Source organism: Dermacentor silvarum, chromosome 1, assembly GCF_013339745.2.
Source record: "Dermacentor silvarum isolate Dsil-2018 chromosome 1, BIME_Dsil_1.4, whole genome shotgun sequence".
Lineage (NCBI taxonomy): Eukaryota > Metazoa > Arthropoda > Arachnida > Ixodida > Ixodidae > Dermacentor > Dermacentor silvarum.
This window is the reverse complement of record NC_051154.1, coordinates 27,307,662-27,326,651: the sequence shown is the minus strand read 5'-3', so window position 1 is coordinate 27,326,651 and position 18,990 is coordinate 27,307,662. Positions and strand designations below refer to the sequence as shown.

At 45.2% G+C, this 18,990-nt stretch overlaps 1 protein-coding gene across 1 annotated transcript in view; it reads right to left on the bottom strand.

Annotated features, from left to right (window-relative positions):
• Window positions 1–17,585, bottom strand: part of LOC119440998 (protein glass) — a 32,291-nt gene extending 14,706 nt beyond the window's left edge. The window contains exon 1 of the mRNA XM_049665872.1: window positions 17,470–17,585. Within this exon, the coding sequence (XP_049521829.1) occupies window positions 17,470–17,579 (110 nt within the window). The 5' untranslated portion in view covers window positions 17,580–17,585. The remainder of the gene's footprint in view (window positions 1–17,469) is intronic.
• Between the last annotated feature and the right edge of the window lie 1,405 nt (window positions 17,586–18,990).

The following is an 18,990-nucleotide window of genomic DNA, read 5'->3' as shown; positions in this document are numbered from 1 at the left end:
AGTGCATAGGAGCGAGATAGTTTGAAATCATAAAGTGAAACCCCATTCACAGTGTGCGTTTTCTTGAACGAGTCGTATGACATACGTAAGGCATTTTACACGGTACACTTTTGCAGTGTTGAGAGGTTATTTATATGTTTTCGGCTGTTGTAGACCAGACAAGCACGCTGTAACTATATAAGAACGGAAGAGAACGATTGAAATGGGCAAAATCCCGACAGTAACGCTCTGAAAGCACAGTGCGGAACATCCGCGAGCATCAGCGTCCCAAAGCAACACACGGGACACCCTGTGTAGTGCTGCGGATTAACTGGCGTGGCATCCGAGCGTTTTCGCTACCATTGAGAAGCAATCGTCGTGGTCAGAAGTACCTCGTGCTCAGCAGCAGGTGCAGAGCCATGAAAACGTGAAAACCCAATATCGTTTTCTGATTACGTCGCGCAAACAATAGTTTTTTTGTTTGTTTTCCCCGATACCTTCCCGATTCTCGCCCCCCCTGTCAGCCTTCCCCCCTCTACTGCGCGGGTGAGATGCGGATCCCAATCACTGAGGGGATCGATGTAAGCGAAGCTTTCTGTGCTGTTTGCTTTGATTGACGATGATTAGCGGTGATGTTGACGGCGAATGTTAAATTTCTTCAACGTTTAGTTCAATAGTAGAGTGGTGAGTTGATGTTAAACGTTGCCTTGCGTGCATCACAGCTGTTTGTCTGCGTTGTATACACTGAACACCCAGGGAGACGTGTTTGCTTGAGGCGTTGTTGTGCGCCATCGCTCATAACCTGTGAGAGTGTTGAGCATTGTCATGGCACATCGAATATCGTGGCTTATATTTCCGAAAAATTCCTGGTTATCGTAACACATATATTTTTATATTCGTAAACTTCAGTAAGTTTATGAAAGCACACACTGCGATGAAATAAAAGGCTTTCGTCGTTTTATATTAAAAAAAGAAAACATGCTTTATAAGCATTGAGTTTCGTGTTCATTCTGTTGCACCATTAAGAACGCTATTTAGCTTACAACTTAGCATTAACCGGTCGTTGGTATAGAAATGACTTGAGTAAGAGGAATACAATCATTAGCGAATAAACTTATGCGAACTGGCTCTCTAACTATACCTCATCAACCTTATATATATATATATATATATATATATATATATATATATATATATCATTAAGGGTAATCGTTCCCCGAAAATGGTCCTGTTTGGGACGCCGGAAGTGGCCCGTCGTCATCGAACTGCATGCAGTTACTTAAACACGTGGATACCCGACTAATAATGAATGTGTAAAACCATAAAGAGTGAAGTTTGTGATAAGTTTAGCACGCGACACGAGGTCATAAGCTTTAATGAAACCTGACCTGTATTTATCGAGTGAAAAAGAACGACCGGTACTAACCGTGCCATTATTGGGAAAGTCTTTCTTAAAGCGGCGTTGCTGAGGGGATGAGCATGAGCAGTCTGCCCTCGTTTAACCCTTTGAGGCGCTGTGTACACAACTGTGTACACAGCGCCTTAAAGGGTTAAGAAGTTTATTATATTGTTACGTAAAACGACACAAGGCGGGACTATTTACACTGTATTTACACTACACAGACACAGTAGCCAAGATGGTGGACAGCCACCAGCACCCGACAGAACCGTCTTCTTTGTCGTCTGCCCCTGGCAGAATGTGTCTCTCGTAGCATTACCCCCGGCGGTAGAAGCGCCGTCTCGGCGCACTTCAAACATTGTCGTCAGAAGGAGGGTGGTATGCTTTCAGTCTGCTGACGTGAACTATGTCACTGGGAGCGATCGCAGGCGGCAAAGTCGGAGAGACGGGAACAATCTCGTAGGTGACGTCCGTGACCTGGCGGATGATTCGGTAAGGACCCGTGTACCGAGATAACAACTTCTCGGATAGGCCCACACGACGGAATGGACACCACAGGAGAACTAAGGCACCGGGTGAGAAGCGAACGTCATGATGCCGGCTGTCATAGAGGCGCTTTTGGGTCGCTTGCGAGGCCGACAGCCTAGAGCGGGCGATCTGACGCGCATGATCAGCACGAGCGATGGCATCACGTGCATATTCGCTAGGCGGCGCGGCAGCAGCCGGAAGTAGGGTGTCCATTGGTAACGTCGGTTCACGGCCAAAGAGCATATAAAAGGGTGAATAACCGGCGGTATCGTGACGCGATGAATTGTAGGCGAAGGTCACGTAAGGCAGCGCCAGGTCCCAGTCACGGTGGTCGGAGGAAACATACATTGAGAGCATGTCCGTGAGGGTGCGATTTAGGTGCGATTTCGCTGTGGTATGCTCGAGCAGCTTACGTCTTATTGGTTGCGTATTATGGGTTACGTCTTACGAGTTCGTCATTAGCACTGAATAATAAGGCTGGCTCGACACGTGCCGTTCGCCAATCAGACGAAACGATATCAGCCGATATAGATGTACAAAAGAAATGATAAGAAACTTAGACAGCATTTCTGCATAACGTTGAAGAAAAATGTTTGGAGTATTATCAGGGTTGGGTCTCGTTTTTAGGCTAGGTAGCATTGGGAAAATGCTAGGTTCTGGCACAAAATCAGAATCCATACGAAATTCCCGATCAATGTTAGATATATACTTTCAGATTCGTCAGCATCCTTGAAACCACTGGGAAATTAGTCACTGAAGTAGTCGGCGATGCCATGTTCGGCTAGCAGGAGCACGCTATCATGTGTTAATTGATTAATTGACGTTTTTCATCTTGCATAAAAATTCCCAGAACATTGAGGTGCGGTCAGAGTAAAATGGGATAACGTGTGTTGAAAATAATAGCGCTTAGTGGTATGCAAGGCACAACTTATGGGAATAGTCTACTATGGCGGCTCAGAAGTAAGCGGGTAAAGATTTACCGGACAAAAGCTCACCACACGAAAGCACACCGAACGGAATCTGATCCTTTCTTTTTTTAACAGACGCGGACAAAAGTTCACCGGTGGAACGCTTTATATCGTGCAGGAATTCGCTTATTCACGCTATCTGAGCGGCCGATACAATTACGTGTAGTGGGCGAGAATCATGAATGCTGGCATAGTTCTGCTGATGGTCTCCACGTTATCTGAGCCAAATAAAATGTTTAATTTCATGGTCATACATTGCATCTCAGAATCAGGGTATACTGGAATACAGGCTGTACTGTAATGTTCAAGTTAATATAAAAATCTGCAGATATCAGCCATTCCTCCGGCTCCCAACTCATTTACTGGGAAAGTAACAAGTTCTCACAGCTAACAACGCCATCTTCTCAAGAACAATGAACTCCTTCTTATCGGTTCAGACAACGTTATCTTCGTCCTCTCCCTGCTGTGCTCTCCGAAGTACACGCACAGACACCACCGCTCTCGGAATCTGCGTGGACCTGCGCAGGGCATATATTGTATAGTGTGTTCATCCCTCAAATGCACATTGCCAGAAGGTCACGAGTTCGATACCCGGTGGCAGTGGCAGACAAAGTGTTGTCTTTCTGTACCATATGGCCAGGGTGAAGCTGTGAATAAAGAAGTAGGCCTTATTCGATGACGACGGTAGCATCACAGAACACATATGTATGTGGCATGGCGATTACGGTGTATTAAGGGAAAAGACGACTAGAAACAGCAAACCTATATATAAATTTCCGACCTGTTAACTGCTGTCGAATTTCACTTCCAGTGGCGCTGGGATATTATTGTATTTTCTGAAAATTATCACCAAGTTTCTTCGCAGTGGCATGGCGCATATCCACGCCGGGTTATGATTCTCTTCAAAGAATGTTCACCGTTGCGTATACTCTCGATTTCGTTGAATACATTCGATTAATTTTTTTTATGCAAGACCTTAACGATAGCTTTCTTCAAAACTAGAACTATACACCATGGTGACACATCCATCACATCTATCGACGGATATGTTGGCAGATGCCTACTTTCCACCAGGGGTGCGCAAATAGTGAAATTTTCCAAGAAAGCACAAAAATCAAGTATAGGAACAGAGTCCGGGATTATCGAATGAAATAGGACTGTTTCCTTTTTTTTTAGAAGAACGAGGTGAGGGTCAAAGTGCTAACAAAGCCGATTTATGTTCTGCAAAACATATAAAATTGTTTTCGAGTGAAACTTGGGTTCACATTGTAACTCGGCTAATGAGCAGCAGGTTCGTGTGACCATCGCCATGCAGCTTTGGAGCGTTATGAACCCTGTGAGTCTATGGGTTTGGATCTTGCGCCGGGACATGGCGCTATCATGGTTCTGCGGAACAGTGCGTCGTGAAAGTGCATGGATCGCGCAGCTTCTGACCACCCACATCATCATACGTAGTGCCCGTGTGCATAGCTACTTTTGCTGGTTGTGCACAATGACGTATTATATATATTACTTTCACTGTCACGCACAAGACGAACTTAACAAAGCGACACTACGCGGCACCTTTAGTAATATCGCGGTGCCTCATTGCAGTGCTAAGGGGCTCTGCCATACTCTGGTGAACTCAGATTAAAGGACACATTGAAGATCTTTGAACGGCGAGAGTTATTTATTCCCTCCGCTATAATACGTCCCTCAAACGCTACAGCGCAGCTTTGGGACATTGAACGAAAGCAATTATTATTTACGTGCGCTGTTTACAAACGTTGTAAACTCCACCAAAGTCTAAAAATACCTTTGGTTGATTTACAGTATATGCAGGTAGCCGAAAAATTAAGCATGCTAATGAGATTTCCGTTCAATTTCTGAATTTCTGAATGGGAGTGGGAACTCCGTCAAGCAGATTGTCGCTTTTATTCCCACTCCCTCCATCATCATTTCTGTATTGATGGGAAATAAAACATTATTATTATTATAAGTCAGCTCCTTATCTTCTAAAATTACCAAGCTGGTGTTAAAAAATGACGATCTAGAAAATCGTTCTCGAAGAAATGATCTTATAATACACGGTATTTTGGAAGACCCCAATGAAAAGCCTGCCATTCTGTTGTCCAACGTTACGTCTTTATTTACCGAGACCTTGAAGATTAGCTGTTCTCACATTGTACGCGTCCACAGGCTTAGTAGAGCACGCGCTGATCCCAACCGTCCCATTATTTTGAAGCTTTCAGGTTTTGGCGACAAAATCGTGGTTCTAAAAACACTTATAAACTCAAGGGCTCAAATTTCTTCATTACAGAAGATTTCTCTGCAAGGATTAGATCTATTCGAAAAAAAATCTGGGAAGCATCAACTCCTTTTCGTATCAACGGTTCTGTCGTCAAGTTAAGATACGATCATGCGTTCATTGACAGCGTTCGTTATAACTGGGATGACAGTTCAAACACATTAGTAAAAGTATCTAATCAACCACTACCTTATGTGCCTGTGTCTTCAACTCCCGGATCATCCTCTACCTGACCTTGTTCTGGCCATGTCGATAACCTCACCGTTTTGAACATTAACGCCCGCAGTATTGTAAAGAAACTTCCAGATTTACTGTCTCTTATTTCTGTTTATTCCCCTCATGTTATTGGCATCACTGAGTCATGGCTACATAGTAATATTTATGACTCCGAGTTTACTCCTCCCGGTTTTACTGCCATGCGCCTAGATAGGGTTCATGGCACTGGCGGCGGCGTCACATTGCTTATCAGTTCGGATCTTCGTTTCTCAGCTTTGCCTTCGCCCCCAGATACAGAATCGGTGAGGTGTAAAATTTTCCTGAATAACCAGTTTATTGTAACTAGCGTTATATCTCGTCCGCCCGGTTCTTCCCTTGATGTCCTTCATGCTATTGCAAATTTCATGTGCCAGACTAACATTGCTTCATCACGATTTATCTGCATGGGTGACTTCAACGTTCCTGGCATCCACTGGCCATAATTAAATGCAACAGGTCACGATGTGGCAATGTGTAACGAATTAATAAATATTTCCTTGTCCTTTGGGCTCACTCAAGTTGTTTCTAGCGCAACTAGGCTAAGTTCCATCCTGGACTTAGTTTTCTTAAGCACTGACCTAGCGAAAACGGACTTCTCTTGCCAGGTAATTGAGGGACTCTCAGATCATAAAGGCGTTTTGTTATCACTCTCTTGTCCAACCTCCAAATCACCCTGTACGTTTACTAGCTTTCCCGACTTCACTCGTGCGGACGACAATTCCATTACTGATCTTTTAGCTGATCATTTCGGTATACGTTTTGTTCTCTGTCTGACAGTCAGGATGTCAGGATGTAAATTGTCCAGTTAAATACTTTGAATATCTTGTCAAGTCATGTACCCAACGATTTGTGCCCATTAAAACTAAGAAACGTAATGCTAACCTTCCCTGGATCACTCGCGACATATTGCATTTATCTCGTCGTGTCCGTAGACTTAGGCGTTCTAAACGAAGCAACGATCCCAAAACCCTGGATAGGTTTCACAAGGCCAAGAATGAACTTAACTTTAAGCTCCAAACGGATAAAACTTTATTTTTTTCGTGTTCAACCTGCCTGATCTGTTAAAGAAATAACCCTCGTAAATTTAGGTCTTCTATTTTACCTCACGATGCTTCACCCACTTCTTTCAAAATTGATAATGACGTTAGTAATATCAGATGCTTTCAACAAGCATTTTCAGTCCGTGTTTCTTCCCGATAACAACTTCATTCCTTCTCTCACCAATATAGTTTGTTCTGAAGCAATCAGTGACGTTGGCATAATCAATGAAGGTATTCTTAACCTTATATTAAACTTCGATACCAAGAAATGCATCGGACCGGACGGGATACACAGTGCATTCTTGGTTCGCTATTCCTTGTGGTCATCAAGATATCTGACTTAATCCAGAGTTCGACGGAAACCCGTCTGGTGAGGAATGAGCATAGTCTACAGTGTACTACGCCCGCTACGTTTGTGAAACTTCTACGTTTGTGAAAGACTTAAGCCATTTCGTTGAAAGGTTAAAAGAGTGTACAATCGACGAAGACCACATCACGGTCTCATTTGACGTGAAATCTATGTTTACGTGCGTGCCTGCCGATTTTGCGATACAATGTTGCAGAGAAGCACTTGAACGGGATCCCTCTTTGCCCTCTCGCACGCCTATTCACGTCGATGACTTATGTCGTCGGTTGGAGTTCTGCCTCAAAAATACGTACTTTGTTTTCAATAAGCATTTCTACCGACAAGTCTTTGTGACCACCATGGGGGCTTCTGCATCAGTCGTGTGCGCTAATCTAGCCCTGGAGGCCATCGAGGATGCCGCGTTGTCGTCCTTCTCCCCTGCTCCAAAATTCTTCGTCCGTTACGTTGACGACTGCTTTTGTGTTATTCGCCGCAGTGACGTCCAAAAGTTCCTGGCCCACCTCAACTCATTCAAGCCCAGTATCCAGTTTACGGCGGAATATGAAGAGAGCAGCCGCATAGCTTTCCTTGATGTTCTCGTGGAACGCATGGACAAAGGTTTCACCACAATGGTATATCGAAAGCCCACGCACACGGGAAAATACTCGATTTCCTTTCCGTACACCCAAAGGGCAATAAGCGCTCGGTCATGTCATCCCTGTTCGATCGCGCCTTCCGTCTCTGTTCGAGCTCTACAAGACGCAGAGAAGAACTGGACACGGTACGGAGGGACTTGGCGAATAACGGATACCCGCCTCAAATTCTCAGAGAGCAGGAACGTCATGCCTCAGCGCCGAACCGCGAAGCGGTTACAAAGAAGTGTAAACGCGCAGCCATTCCGCATGCGCGCGGGGTAAGCGAAGCTTTGGCAAGAGTTTTCAATGAGTACCGTTTGGGTTGCGCATGTCCCGTCAAGCAAGTTACGTGGTCAAATGATGCGCGTAAAGACCCCTTGGAACGATCGAGGTACCCCGGTGTTGTGTATAAAATACCGTGCAGAGATTGTGACGCAACCTATGTCGGCGAGACCGGTAACTTCAAAAAACGCATAAAACAGCATCAGTACGATGTCGCCAAGGGCAACTCATCTTCAAACGCATTATCAGAACACCACGAAAAGACACTGCCTGCAAGACTAATGCTTGAATCGCTGCACATTCAGACGACGCAACATGCGATAAACAGGACACGTGGGAATCTGCCAGAAATCTACACACGCGTACTATACGCCATCTATCCCATATTTAAACAAGAGCCACCGCGCTTGCTTTCATTGTGATCAAGGGTCCCGTACGGGACTCAAAACGTCAAGTTTTATTTTCCAATACCTGCATTTCCTTGGCGAGTGTTCGTTTTCTTTCACCAAGATATCTGACGGTCATATATAACAAATCTTAAAATCTGCCACTGTTCCTTCCTCATGGAAGTTAGCTAAAGTGCTTCCGCTTTATAAATCTGGTGATAAGCAGTCTTTGTAAAACTACAGACCGATTTCATTGACATCACAGTCATGCAAAATCTTGGAACACATCATTCATAAACACATCATGCTTTTTCTGGAATCGCATAATCTACTATCTAACATACAGCATAGGTTTAGGCGCGGTTTTAGTACGACACCGCAGTTAGTTGAATTTACGCATGACATTTTCCTTAACCTTGATGTTGGCAACCAGGTTGACGCTACTTTTATAGATTTCTCGAAAGCATTTGACACAGTATTACATTCTAAACTCCTTGCCAAACTTAATGCTGTACTAAATAATCCTCAGCTGGTTCATTGGATTTCTAGCTTTCTTTCACTTCGCTCCCAATTTGTTTCTTACAGCTCGACAAACTCTTCTGCTATTCATGTGACATCTGGAGTGCCTCAACGCTCCGTTCTTGGGTTACTGCTTTTCTTAATCTATATAAATGATTTGCCTGTAAACATCTAACATTCGCATTTATGCCAACGACTGTGTTTTATATGAACTAACTAGCTCTTTCATGACCTATATGACACGCATCTCATGACATTCATGTCATAGGTCCTCACGAGTCTTTTTGGCTACACCTGGGAGACCTTAAGGCGAGGGCCTTTGCCATGCTCATGACTATGACTTCGACCATCAACCTTTGGCCTTTTCCTTCACTTAGAACCACATCCGAACCCATTCCATTGGTTTTCGAATGTTTTCGAAAGTGATTCACTGTTCTGATGATCATTACCGCCTCCAGGAGTCATTTTCTAGGTTTTGCTGTTGGTGCAATACCTGGCAGATGAACATTAATTTTGATAAAACCGTCCTTATCTCCTTCTGTAACAAATCTTCTCCTTCACTTTTTCATTACTTCTTCAATAACCGAGCCATGGGTAGGGCATCTGAGTATAAGTATCTCGGTGTCATTTTTACGCATAACATGTCATGGTCAAAACACATTGATTATATATGTAACAAAGCACTAAAAAATTAGGTTACCTGCGTCGTACACTATGCAACTCTCCAAAAGATACTAAGCTACTATTATATAAATCACTAATCCGTCCTGTTATTTATTTATTCTGTCGTTTGGAACCCTTATAAGCAGTGTGAGATTAACAGACTGGAAGCGATTCAGAAAAAAAGCTGTAAGATTTATATGTCACCGTTATGATCGCGACTTTTCACCCTCTTCTGCACTTCGTTCCTTGAATTTAACTTCGCTCTATACACGTCGCCGCATCGCATCATCAGGTTTATTGCACAGCATCGTCAACTCGTCGGTTAGACTTTCAAAAAAACAACTATACCAACCTTGCGCCAGAGTCATCGACGAGACGACATCACAACTTAAACTTGCTGCCCTACTTCGCACGCCCTAACACGTTTAAATTCAGCTTTTTCCCTCGTTCCATAGAATACTGGAATTCCTTACCTGGGTCTATATTCGCTCATGCCCATCCCAAAGTTTTGTATCCGCCATCCAAGATGTATGGTCTTAGCACATCAACCTTATCGCTGCATGGCATTTTGCTTTGCATATTTCCCTCTGTTAATCCACTCCTGCTATAGCGCTCATTGCGCTGCAGTATGTACAAATAAATAAATTAATTAATTCACCATAAGTTGAAGAATAAATTATCAGTTCTGCAAGAACGCTCAGTGTCTTTTTGTGCAGCCACGATGCCACCTACAGCGAGAAGATAATATTACGCCCGAAACATCTGAGCAATTTTCGCCTCATTTGGCGCCTCTTCTTAACGGCCAGCATAGCTTTCATGCGCACGCTTGCCGCCTCAAAGGAGCGCAGTAATAACGAGGGCGAGTATCCAAAAGTGGTAACTATATATAAGTTGTCTAAGTCAATAGTATATATTCGAACGCCGAAGATACCCGGTTCTTATTCAAAAGTGGGAACATTCACACCACCTCTAAGGCGACATATTAAGCTTACGTGAATCCCAATACCGAAAAAGCTTGTCTGTGCGCAGTCGGTCAGGTATTGTCCGGTATGAAACTGGATTTAAGACCACGTGAACATAAATCTCGAGGTGTACTATACTGCCAGAACAGCATGCGTGCAAGTCAAGAAGATAATTACTGCTAGCTGTGTCGGATTACTGGAAAGACTATACCACAGATGACAGTGTTCACTTGAAGGTCATAGCCGAATTTCTGTGCAGGCTACATCTACACAGCTTGCGCTATCTTTAACGTCCTTAACGCTGAAATTACTGGTTGTTGGCCTAATCGGTATATCATGTTGACTGGAAAACTTGGCGATAAAAAAAATTGGACACAGGGAACAGGTCCTCTTATGTTCCATGTGTCCACGTACAAATTATTTAACGTTTAAGTTTTCCATTCAACCTAACGTTAAATGAGAAGTGTTTTTAAAATGTTTGCGTTCCCTGTTATTCTGACTGCCCAAACGAAAGAACAAAACAATCTCGATAGATGATAGTCATGCTTAATTTTATGCTAGCAATATTCAGCTCACTACATAAGTATCATTGCATAAGGCATCGCGATGTGTGAAAACGTTATATAAACTCCCTTTTTACTCATTATTATGCTACGCGGCTCTTTGTGGCATTATGTATCTGGTCTGGTCACTCAAACACGGAAGTGACCCGACCAGATTGATAATAGAAGTCGCGGCTATAGACGATACAAGAACTGTCAGTAAGCCTTCCATGGTTTTGTCACATAAAGAACTACCTGACAAGAACTACTACAATAATAAATAAATAAATAAATAAATAAATAATAAATAAATAAATAAATAAATAAATAAATAAATAAATAAATAAATAAATAAATAACGTGTTCAGACACACATTCGGGAGTGGCGCTGTTTTCGAACATTGCCAGTCCCGTTTGCACGTGTTTCTCGAGCAATCTTGATCTTCAGGTTTGTGACGTGAAAACGTCAGCCGCATGATACAACCGTGCAGGCCAGAGCAAGTCAAGCCGACGTCACTACGGCATTGTTATTTCCTTTAGTAGCGAATCATGATCAACTGTCAAGAAATGTGTGAAAATTGCGTAATTTTCTGCAGAGGTGCTGGAGACTTCATTGAAACCAAGTCAAGAATGAATTTGCGTATTTCTTAGTGAGTCATCATAATTACAGAGTAGTTAAACATTTACTCGTATTTATTGTACTGTCATTCATGCAACGCTTCTTCATTAAAAAATTGAACCACCTTCTCGAATTATTGGCTGCAAGGATTACAAGAAAGAAATATATATCGCAATTGCTACGGAAACGCCCCACGTCAAACGTCCATCAAACACGGTAGGGCCTTGACCATAGCGGTCGTCAGTAGTGGTAGATTTCCCTCAAGAGTAAAACAAAGGTACTTTAGGTAAGCAGAATGTTGAGTTGACTCCCCATTCTATTCCTCTCCACAACTGCACAGAAATGGCATAAATATGTCGCGTACACAAATGCGTTCAAGGGTAATCGCCCCCTTCCCCTCCCCCCTTCCCCTTTTAAGTACGTGGCCTGGTTCATTTCATTCAAACTCCATTTCTCTTGCCAACCCTGCTTAAATGCTTGGCTTGACGAGAATGCCGTCGCTTCGTCTAATTTCGACTGGCGGAAGCTCTCGTTTAATGGCATCGGTTCGGACGCGAGTGTTTCGAGACGCTGGAGCTGAGTCGTTACTGCGAGGCACAACGCACGTGAATCGGTCAGCGGCCCTCGCGCAGACCTCGCAAGCAACCCATGTATCTCCGCGATTGCTCGTAATTAAAACAGCGCGCATATCCAGCAAGGGCTTGGCTCTCGGCCCAGCAGGCCTGTACCGAGGCTGGCTGATCAGGTTGCACCGCCCCCGGCGGCGAAGCCCCGCCCCTAAATACGCGGTGACTCGACCTGGCCGATCGAAGCGGCTTGAATGGAGCCCCCCCCCCCCTCCCTCTTTCCCGCCGTTCCCTTTCTCACCGAGGGCCGTGCCGTCTTGGTGGGGATTCAGCGACCGGGCTGCCTTGAGCTGTGCTGCTATAATGCCTTCAATGGATCAGCGGGGGAAGCAAACAGCCGCGCTTTTAGACTGCTGTAAACAAAAGAATGGAGACGCGAGAACAAGATGGCAGCGGACAGAGTGATTCATGAAACCGAGCACCCGTCGCCGCTTCCAACGTTAGGAACGAAGTGTAAAAAAGAATGGCGAATCACGCTGCACGATGACCTCGGAATCGCAGCGCACGCGGTCATGGGTTTGTGGCCTCAGCGGACGTACGGTTTGTGAGCAATTGGTCCGCATGGGTGCATCCTCGTCATTTACCGTGCGATGTATATGCTGGAACAGTGGCTGCACAAAAATAAGCGTACTGTCCAGAATAGGGTGTCCTGGTGGGCTAGGAGGGTCGTTGTGCGAGGAGGGGCTGGGAGGTTAGAAAGTGCGCGAGAATTTTGTTGTCTTATACATTCGCAGTACGTGTTCGCTGAAATGAAAACACTATCTCTATATCAACTTAAATGGCCGTTAAGAAAGCCGACGTTGGTAATACCATACTGTGCACTTCAAAAACGTGGTTGTAGTTTACTTTAGGGTAGTAACTGTTTCTCACAATACTGGCCATCTAGGTAGTCAGATGCAGGTAGTAGCGGTTGTGGTAGTAACACTAGTGGTAGTATAGCTTTACTAACTAAAAAAAAAACAAAAAAAAACAGTAGTAACCGTTACTAATGGACTCATTTACCAAATACAAAACGTAGAAACCACTACAAGCACAATTAAATTTTAACATCAAATTTAATATAGCTGGGACTGTTTGGCTATACGAGTCATTTCCATTGTCATATTCGGTCGATGTCATTGTAAAAGCATAACAAGGTAGGCGAATCAAAACGAGAACCACGGAGCCCGCATTGTTTTTGTCACATTCATTCGGCATGGGACATAATGGTTAAGCATACCGGAACAATATTGTGATACAACTTCGAGTAACTGTATGCACATAAAGTCATGAACGAATGATAAACGAGAACAGCACACGTACAGAACAACAAACTTACTATGCGACATGTACGTACTTTATGACCGAACTCCGGAGTATTTATAGCCGTGTACCTTGGCGGAGCACAAGTACCGGTGAGCACCCATGTATTAGGATAAATAATCAGTCATGGACCTAAATTTCTACAGCATACTATCTGCACATGTGTGCCCGACGACGTAGCACATAAACGCTAATCCAGCATAATGAAAGAAATTATAGCTTATCTATATATTGTATAAAACTGTCACAACAAGGCATAATAGACAAAGGCTAGGACGAGGTAGTAGAACTTTACTAACTTAGCCTCTATGAACTTGCGTGTATCGCTTATGTTAATAATTAGGTAGTAAAAAGTTAGTAAAGGTCCGTCGGAGGTAGTAACTACTAAGAAAGCTTAAGAAAGCTTTACTACGAAAGCTTTACTACGAAAGCTTTACTAAGAAAGCTTATTAAGAATGCTTAAGAGATAGAAAGCTCGTTATTGAATTACAGAAAATTCTGCCGGCGTATATATGCTATACTCTCCACATGGAAGGGGATCGGAAACGGAAAGGCACTAGGAGTGCGTGTGCTCGTCGGTCGAAGCTACTAGTTCAAAGCAAGAACGCCAGTAGGTGTCTCTGTATGGTTGAACAAGTGGGTAATGTTAATATCCATCGAGCATGAAGCTAAAAAATAATTGTTTGTGCAAATTAGCTGCCAAAACGCGTGTAGTTTACTCACGAGCGTGGAGAATGCAGTGCTTATTCTATCGCAAGCCTGTGCAGTCCTACTATGACGTCATCATGTTTACGGTGTCCAATTAGTGACGTCCAAGTTTAGCTAACGGCTGCGACGCAAGTTGGAAGATCTAAACAGGCTGACATAAAAGTAAATTCACGCGAGAACACTCCAGTCATAGGCCACGTATCTCCAGCCAGGCCAATTCTTATGAAGTAGCTTGGGCTAAGAAAAGAAGAAAACTACACGGGATGTGAACTTCGAATATAGGCCTATATAACTTTGATATGATTAATTTTTTACCTTGCGCAACCATGTGCAAGGTATATAATATATGCGAAGTCGAGTGTAAACACGGGAAACGGGTCAAAAAGCGCCTGTTCTTGCTGAAGGCAGCTCCATTCTTGCACTGCGCTCGATTTGATTCGCACATGGTCCCATTGCTAAAGTGAATATGTTTTAAGAACAGAAATACTGCGCTCGCGCTCGTATAACGTTTCCATGGTATAAGTAACAACAGTGGGTTTCCGTTTTCATGCCAGGTTTCTGTTTAGAGAGCCTCAGAATTATTAATACACATATATCGGTTGTTGCTAGCAGTGGGGCCACTGTGGACGCTGTTTTCTTCTGCTCAGGGCCATTGAGTCACATTATAGATAAAACAGTGTGCACTGACATAGTCAGTATACCGCGTGTCCCAGCTAACGTTAGCCAAGGTGTTCAACGAAAAAAAAAATATATATTATAGACCACGGTGCAAGATGTCATTAAGAGACTACGGGGTTCTGTCCTCAGAAGTCTGACAACCGAACACCATAAGTACTAAAATCGTATCTTGCGCCACGTATTTTTAAATGTTCTTTTTTTTGTGTTGAACAGCTTGGATAACGTTAGTCGGGAGACCCTACATAGGTTTCAGAAAACAGTCCATGGGATGCGCCATGTATCCGTTAATAGTAATGCACTCGCGTGCTGCTGTTGAGTTTCTAGGCCTTTACGCAGCATGAAAGATAGCATGAAGTGCGCATGAACCATCTCCAGCTGTCGCATCTCGTCAATGGAATTTCCCCGGAATTCTTCCGCCACATAATGATCAAGCAAACACGTGACAGACCCGTCCCTTTCAACGGCTGTTCAATTGTCATCCAGCGCTCGATGCTATAGAGACTCGGAACGAATGGTCACATCAAGAAGGAATGTTTTTTTTTTCCATCTCCCATAGTGCATTGTAAAATAAATGCGACTCAAGCCCAACGCTACTAGATGAGGTTCGTATCTAGTAGCGTTGACTCATGTCATTTGTACTTTGGCAAAACAGAGGAAGGCAAGAGATATTTCACGAGGCAACAGCATGCACAGCACATGCAGTAGCAACTATAACAAGAAGAAAAAAAAAGCAAAGTTATGTTACGGAATAAGAAAAAAAAATTCTTTGTAATGTTAGACGCAGGGCCTTTCCGCCCAGCAGGGTAGCAAACCAGAATCTTTTCGGGTTAACCTCCCTGGCTTTCTCATCCCATTTCTCCCTCTCTCTCTCTCTCTCCACCTCCACGTACCCCTCCTCCTCCCTTCCTGATTGATTTTTTATCTCAGCCCGCTTTGGAGACAAGGGCAGACGTTTCCGAAATGCGAAGGAAAAAAAAAAAAAACCCAGCCAAGTCAGGCAAACTAGAAAAATAAGTTTTCCTCTTTTTATGGCGAAAAAAGCGTAAGATTCTTAGTAGAAAAAGGGTAAATTTTCTTTATAAGCTTAGGAAAGTATTAGCAGTAACGAAGGGCGTGAATGATTTACATGCAACGGTTTTCATCGTCATGTGGTATTTTTTACTCATTCGGGCGTTTCCGCTGCTTTGGAAGGCTCGCAAAATCTCATGCGTGGTCAAACGTTGGGTAAAACGCCTTGCTCTACATCGCTTGTATGTTTATGCTTGTATGTTCATTGCAGCCTAATAGACAACTCAACAGCACACAATCCTGTAAACATAAAATCTTATTTTTCGATTAGTGAATTGAATGCCTTTTGATTGTCACATTTTGCGAGTATTCAATAACTAAATGTGTATTGATGTGGCTCAATTGATGCTTTCTTGACTAATGTCGATTAAATGTCTATCGAGCGTACTCATTAGAAATTGAAGTTGAATTGATTTTCTATGGACTCAAAGTTAACTTGAAACGCAGTGGAATGAAACTCAAAGTACACTGTTTGCAAGCGATACGTACTCGGCCGCCTTCAACTTATTAAATTAGCGACAACAACAAATTCAGCTCTCACGAAAGGAAACAAGGCATGACAAAGGCCTGGCAGTAGTTTGTACGATCAGAATAATGGAACGCCGCTATTTATTTCAGCCAAGCGCATTGGAATAAGTTTCTTCAGGTAAACAAAATACTTAGAGCGACGCGCAATTTCACGCGGTGAAACTCTCCAACGCTGTTTCGGCTATATAGGTTCTCGCTGAACTGCCATGCGAGAAACACAAATGCAAAACACAAAGGTCGTAAAGACGCAAGCGTATAAACATCAAAATTTCACAGTTAAGGCTGTAGCAAACACATAAATTTGGCATACTTATTCGTGAGAAACCGACTGGCGGCATTTGCAACTCTTGATTCTCACTTTTCGTTCAGAGCGTGTGTGTGTTTTGTATTCGTGAGGGTGCACGAATGCAAGTCCTTGTATTCATGTATGTACATAGTCATTGTCATTACGCTATATCCTGAAGACTGAAACGCCAACGAACCACAGTGGAGAACACGAATTTTCGTTGTGCTTGCTTCGCCTATAGCAGACAGTACGAGCGTACGTAATTCATTTAAATTATTCCCTTGACCCCTTAAGCTCGAGTGTGATCGTCATTATTTTGTCTTCTTCACGATAGAATGCCAGCACAGAAAATAGTCGCAAGGTTGTAACCATCTTCAGCGAAACGAATGCATGTTCGCACGTATTTTTTCTGTAAAAGGCTGTGCGTTCACATGAGGGTACGTGCATGCGACCAACACGATGGAATGCGAAGTCAGAGGCAATGGCCATAGCGCCATTAGAGTTGTCCGCAAGTCGAAAACCTACCTACCAGGGTTAAATAAAATGGTGTCAAGATGTCTAGCACTGCTGGGTTGTTCCGCGATCACACCAAATAATAACACGCCCCTGCAACGGCCGCGTGCAGGGCGGCTCCAGCAGCTCACTGTGTATTGCTCGGGTATAGAGCTTCACTCTGAGCGGGTGTTTCGTGTATAGGTTGACGTTGTCGGGCGGTGTATACGACTGCAATCAAGTTCGCGACGACATGCCGTGCTGCAGCGCATGCACGCGCGCGCAATGGACCATCGCGCCTTGGCGCATGTGCAGCCATGTTCGCGGCGCACGTGGCGAAGGCGCGGGTCTGGAGGCGTACCGTCTCTCACCTGGGTGAATGGCAGAGCAAACCGGCCAGGGGGTCCGGCTCGGCGTTGACGAGGTCGGCCAAGTCCGACTGTGAGCACTTCCACGCCTCGTCGTCGTCCCAGAACTCCATAGGGAGGGCTTCCAGAATCCTCTAAGGATTCTGGAACCAGAACCTCGGGGTTCCGAATCCTTAGGGCACGTGCAGCGCCCGTGGCCGCGAGCGCACGATTGCGCCGAGAAGCCCCGGCCGGGCTCAGGAGGCAGTGGTGTGGCTTCCTCCGGTCGCGGCGGGGCTTCGGCACTCGCTGGGGATTCCTTTTGGACGGCCACGGCTGCGCGGGGGTGCACAAAGAGCCAGCTCGCTATACGACGACGCCGCCCGCAACCCGAGCCCCCGCCCCCGGCCCCGACGCCGCCCGCGGACAGAGCCGGAGGCAGGCTTCGTGCCGACGTCGAGAGCTCACTCGTACAGACGCAAAACAGGGCTGCTCGAGTGCGTAAGCTAGAAGACAGCGGATCGTGCATACCTTATTCCAGCCGTCTTGCCGCAACAGGTGCACGCCACATCGTCTTTCCGTGCCGCACGAGCGTCCGTCGCACCGAAGGTGTGTCTCGTCGGCGTGGCGCACGTCGGTAGCCACGGAGCGTCCGCTGAGCGACCGTCCGCCGTGTCCTCCGTGCAGATGGGCCCGGAGGAGGCAGCTCACCTTTGTTTCAGCCTCGTGGGTCGGGCCCCCCGCTACCTGGGCGTCAGCGAAACCCGATCTCCGCGGGCCGGGCGCACGTGCGCCGGCCGCCGCCGCCTGGCTCCAGTTGGTGTCCGCACCCTGGTCCCTCGCGCAGCGGCGGTCGTCGCGTGGGGTGGTGGCGCACCGCTCTGCAGCTGGCCACCGGCAGCAGCAGCAGCAGCAGCGACGCCGGGGACCAGTGTCCCGCGGTGTCGCCGGAACCATTACCCGGACGAGGAAACGCGCCACGGGCTAATCGGGATTGCGTGAGTCCCCAAACGCGGCGTAAAGCGGCGTGACGTCGCCTCCGCCGCCGCCACCGAGGGAGCCACGACGCTGGAATGCCCCTGCGCGCTTCCTGCAGGGCGCCGCGGTGTCGCCCGCTCGAGATTTTCGCGGGCTCGGTAGTATAGACCATTCAGCCGAGAGAGAGAAACGTTTCAATGAAATGTGCCTTGCCAAAATATTCGTCCAGACATGCGCGAATAGCAGTTTTTTTTTCTCCTTCTTTCACATCGTTTTTCAACTGCTTGTATGTTTATCGCCAGTGGTTTAGAGCTCGACGCAGAAAGAACAAAATGTAAACACTTATGGACGTTTCGGCGTTGTTCCTAGAGTCCGCCATTAGTTCCTCCACAGTGTCCATCAGTGCGGTATTCTTATCTCTGCAAAGACGATTACGCTGTTACTTTGATAACTCCGCTTCGTGAAATTATATGAGTGGCTGGAATCGCGGCTGTGAAAGTATATCGCACATATATGAATACCACGAGCAGATCAAATAAGAGGAGAAAATACAGATCCCCACCGATG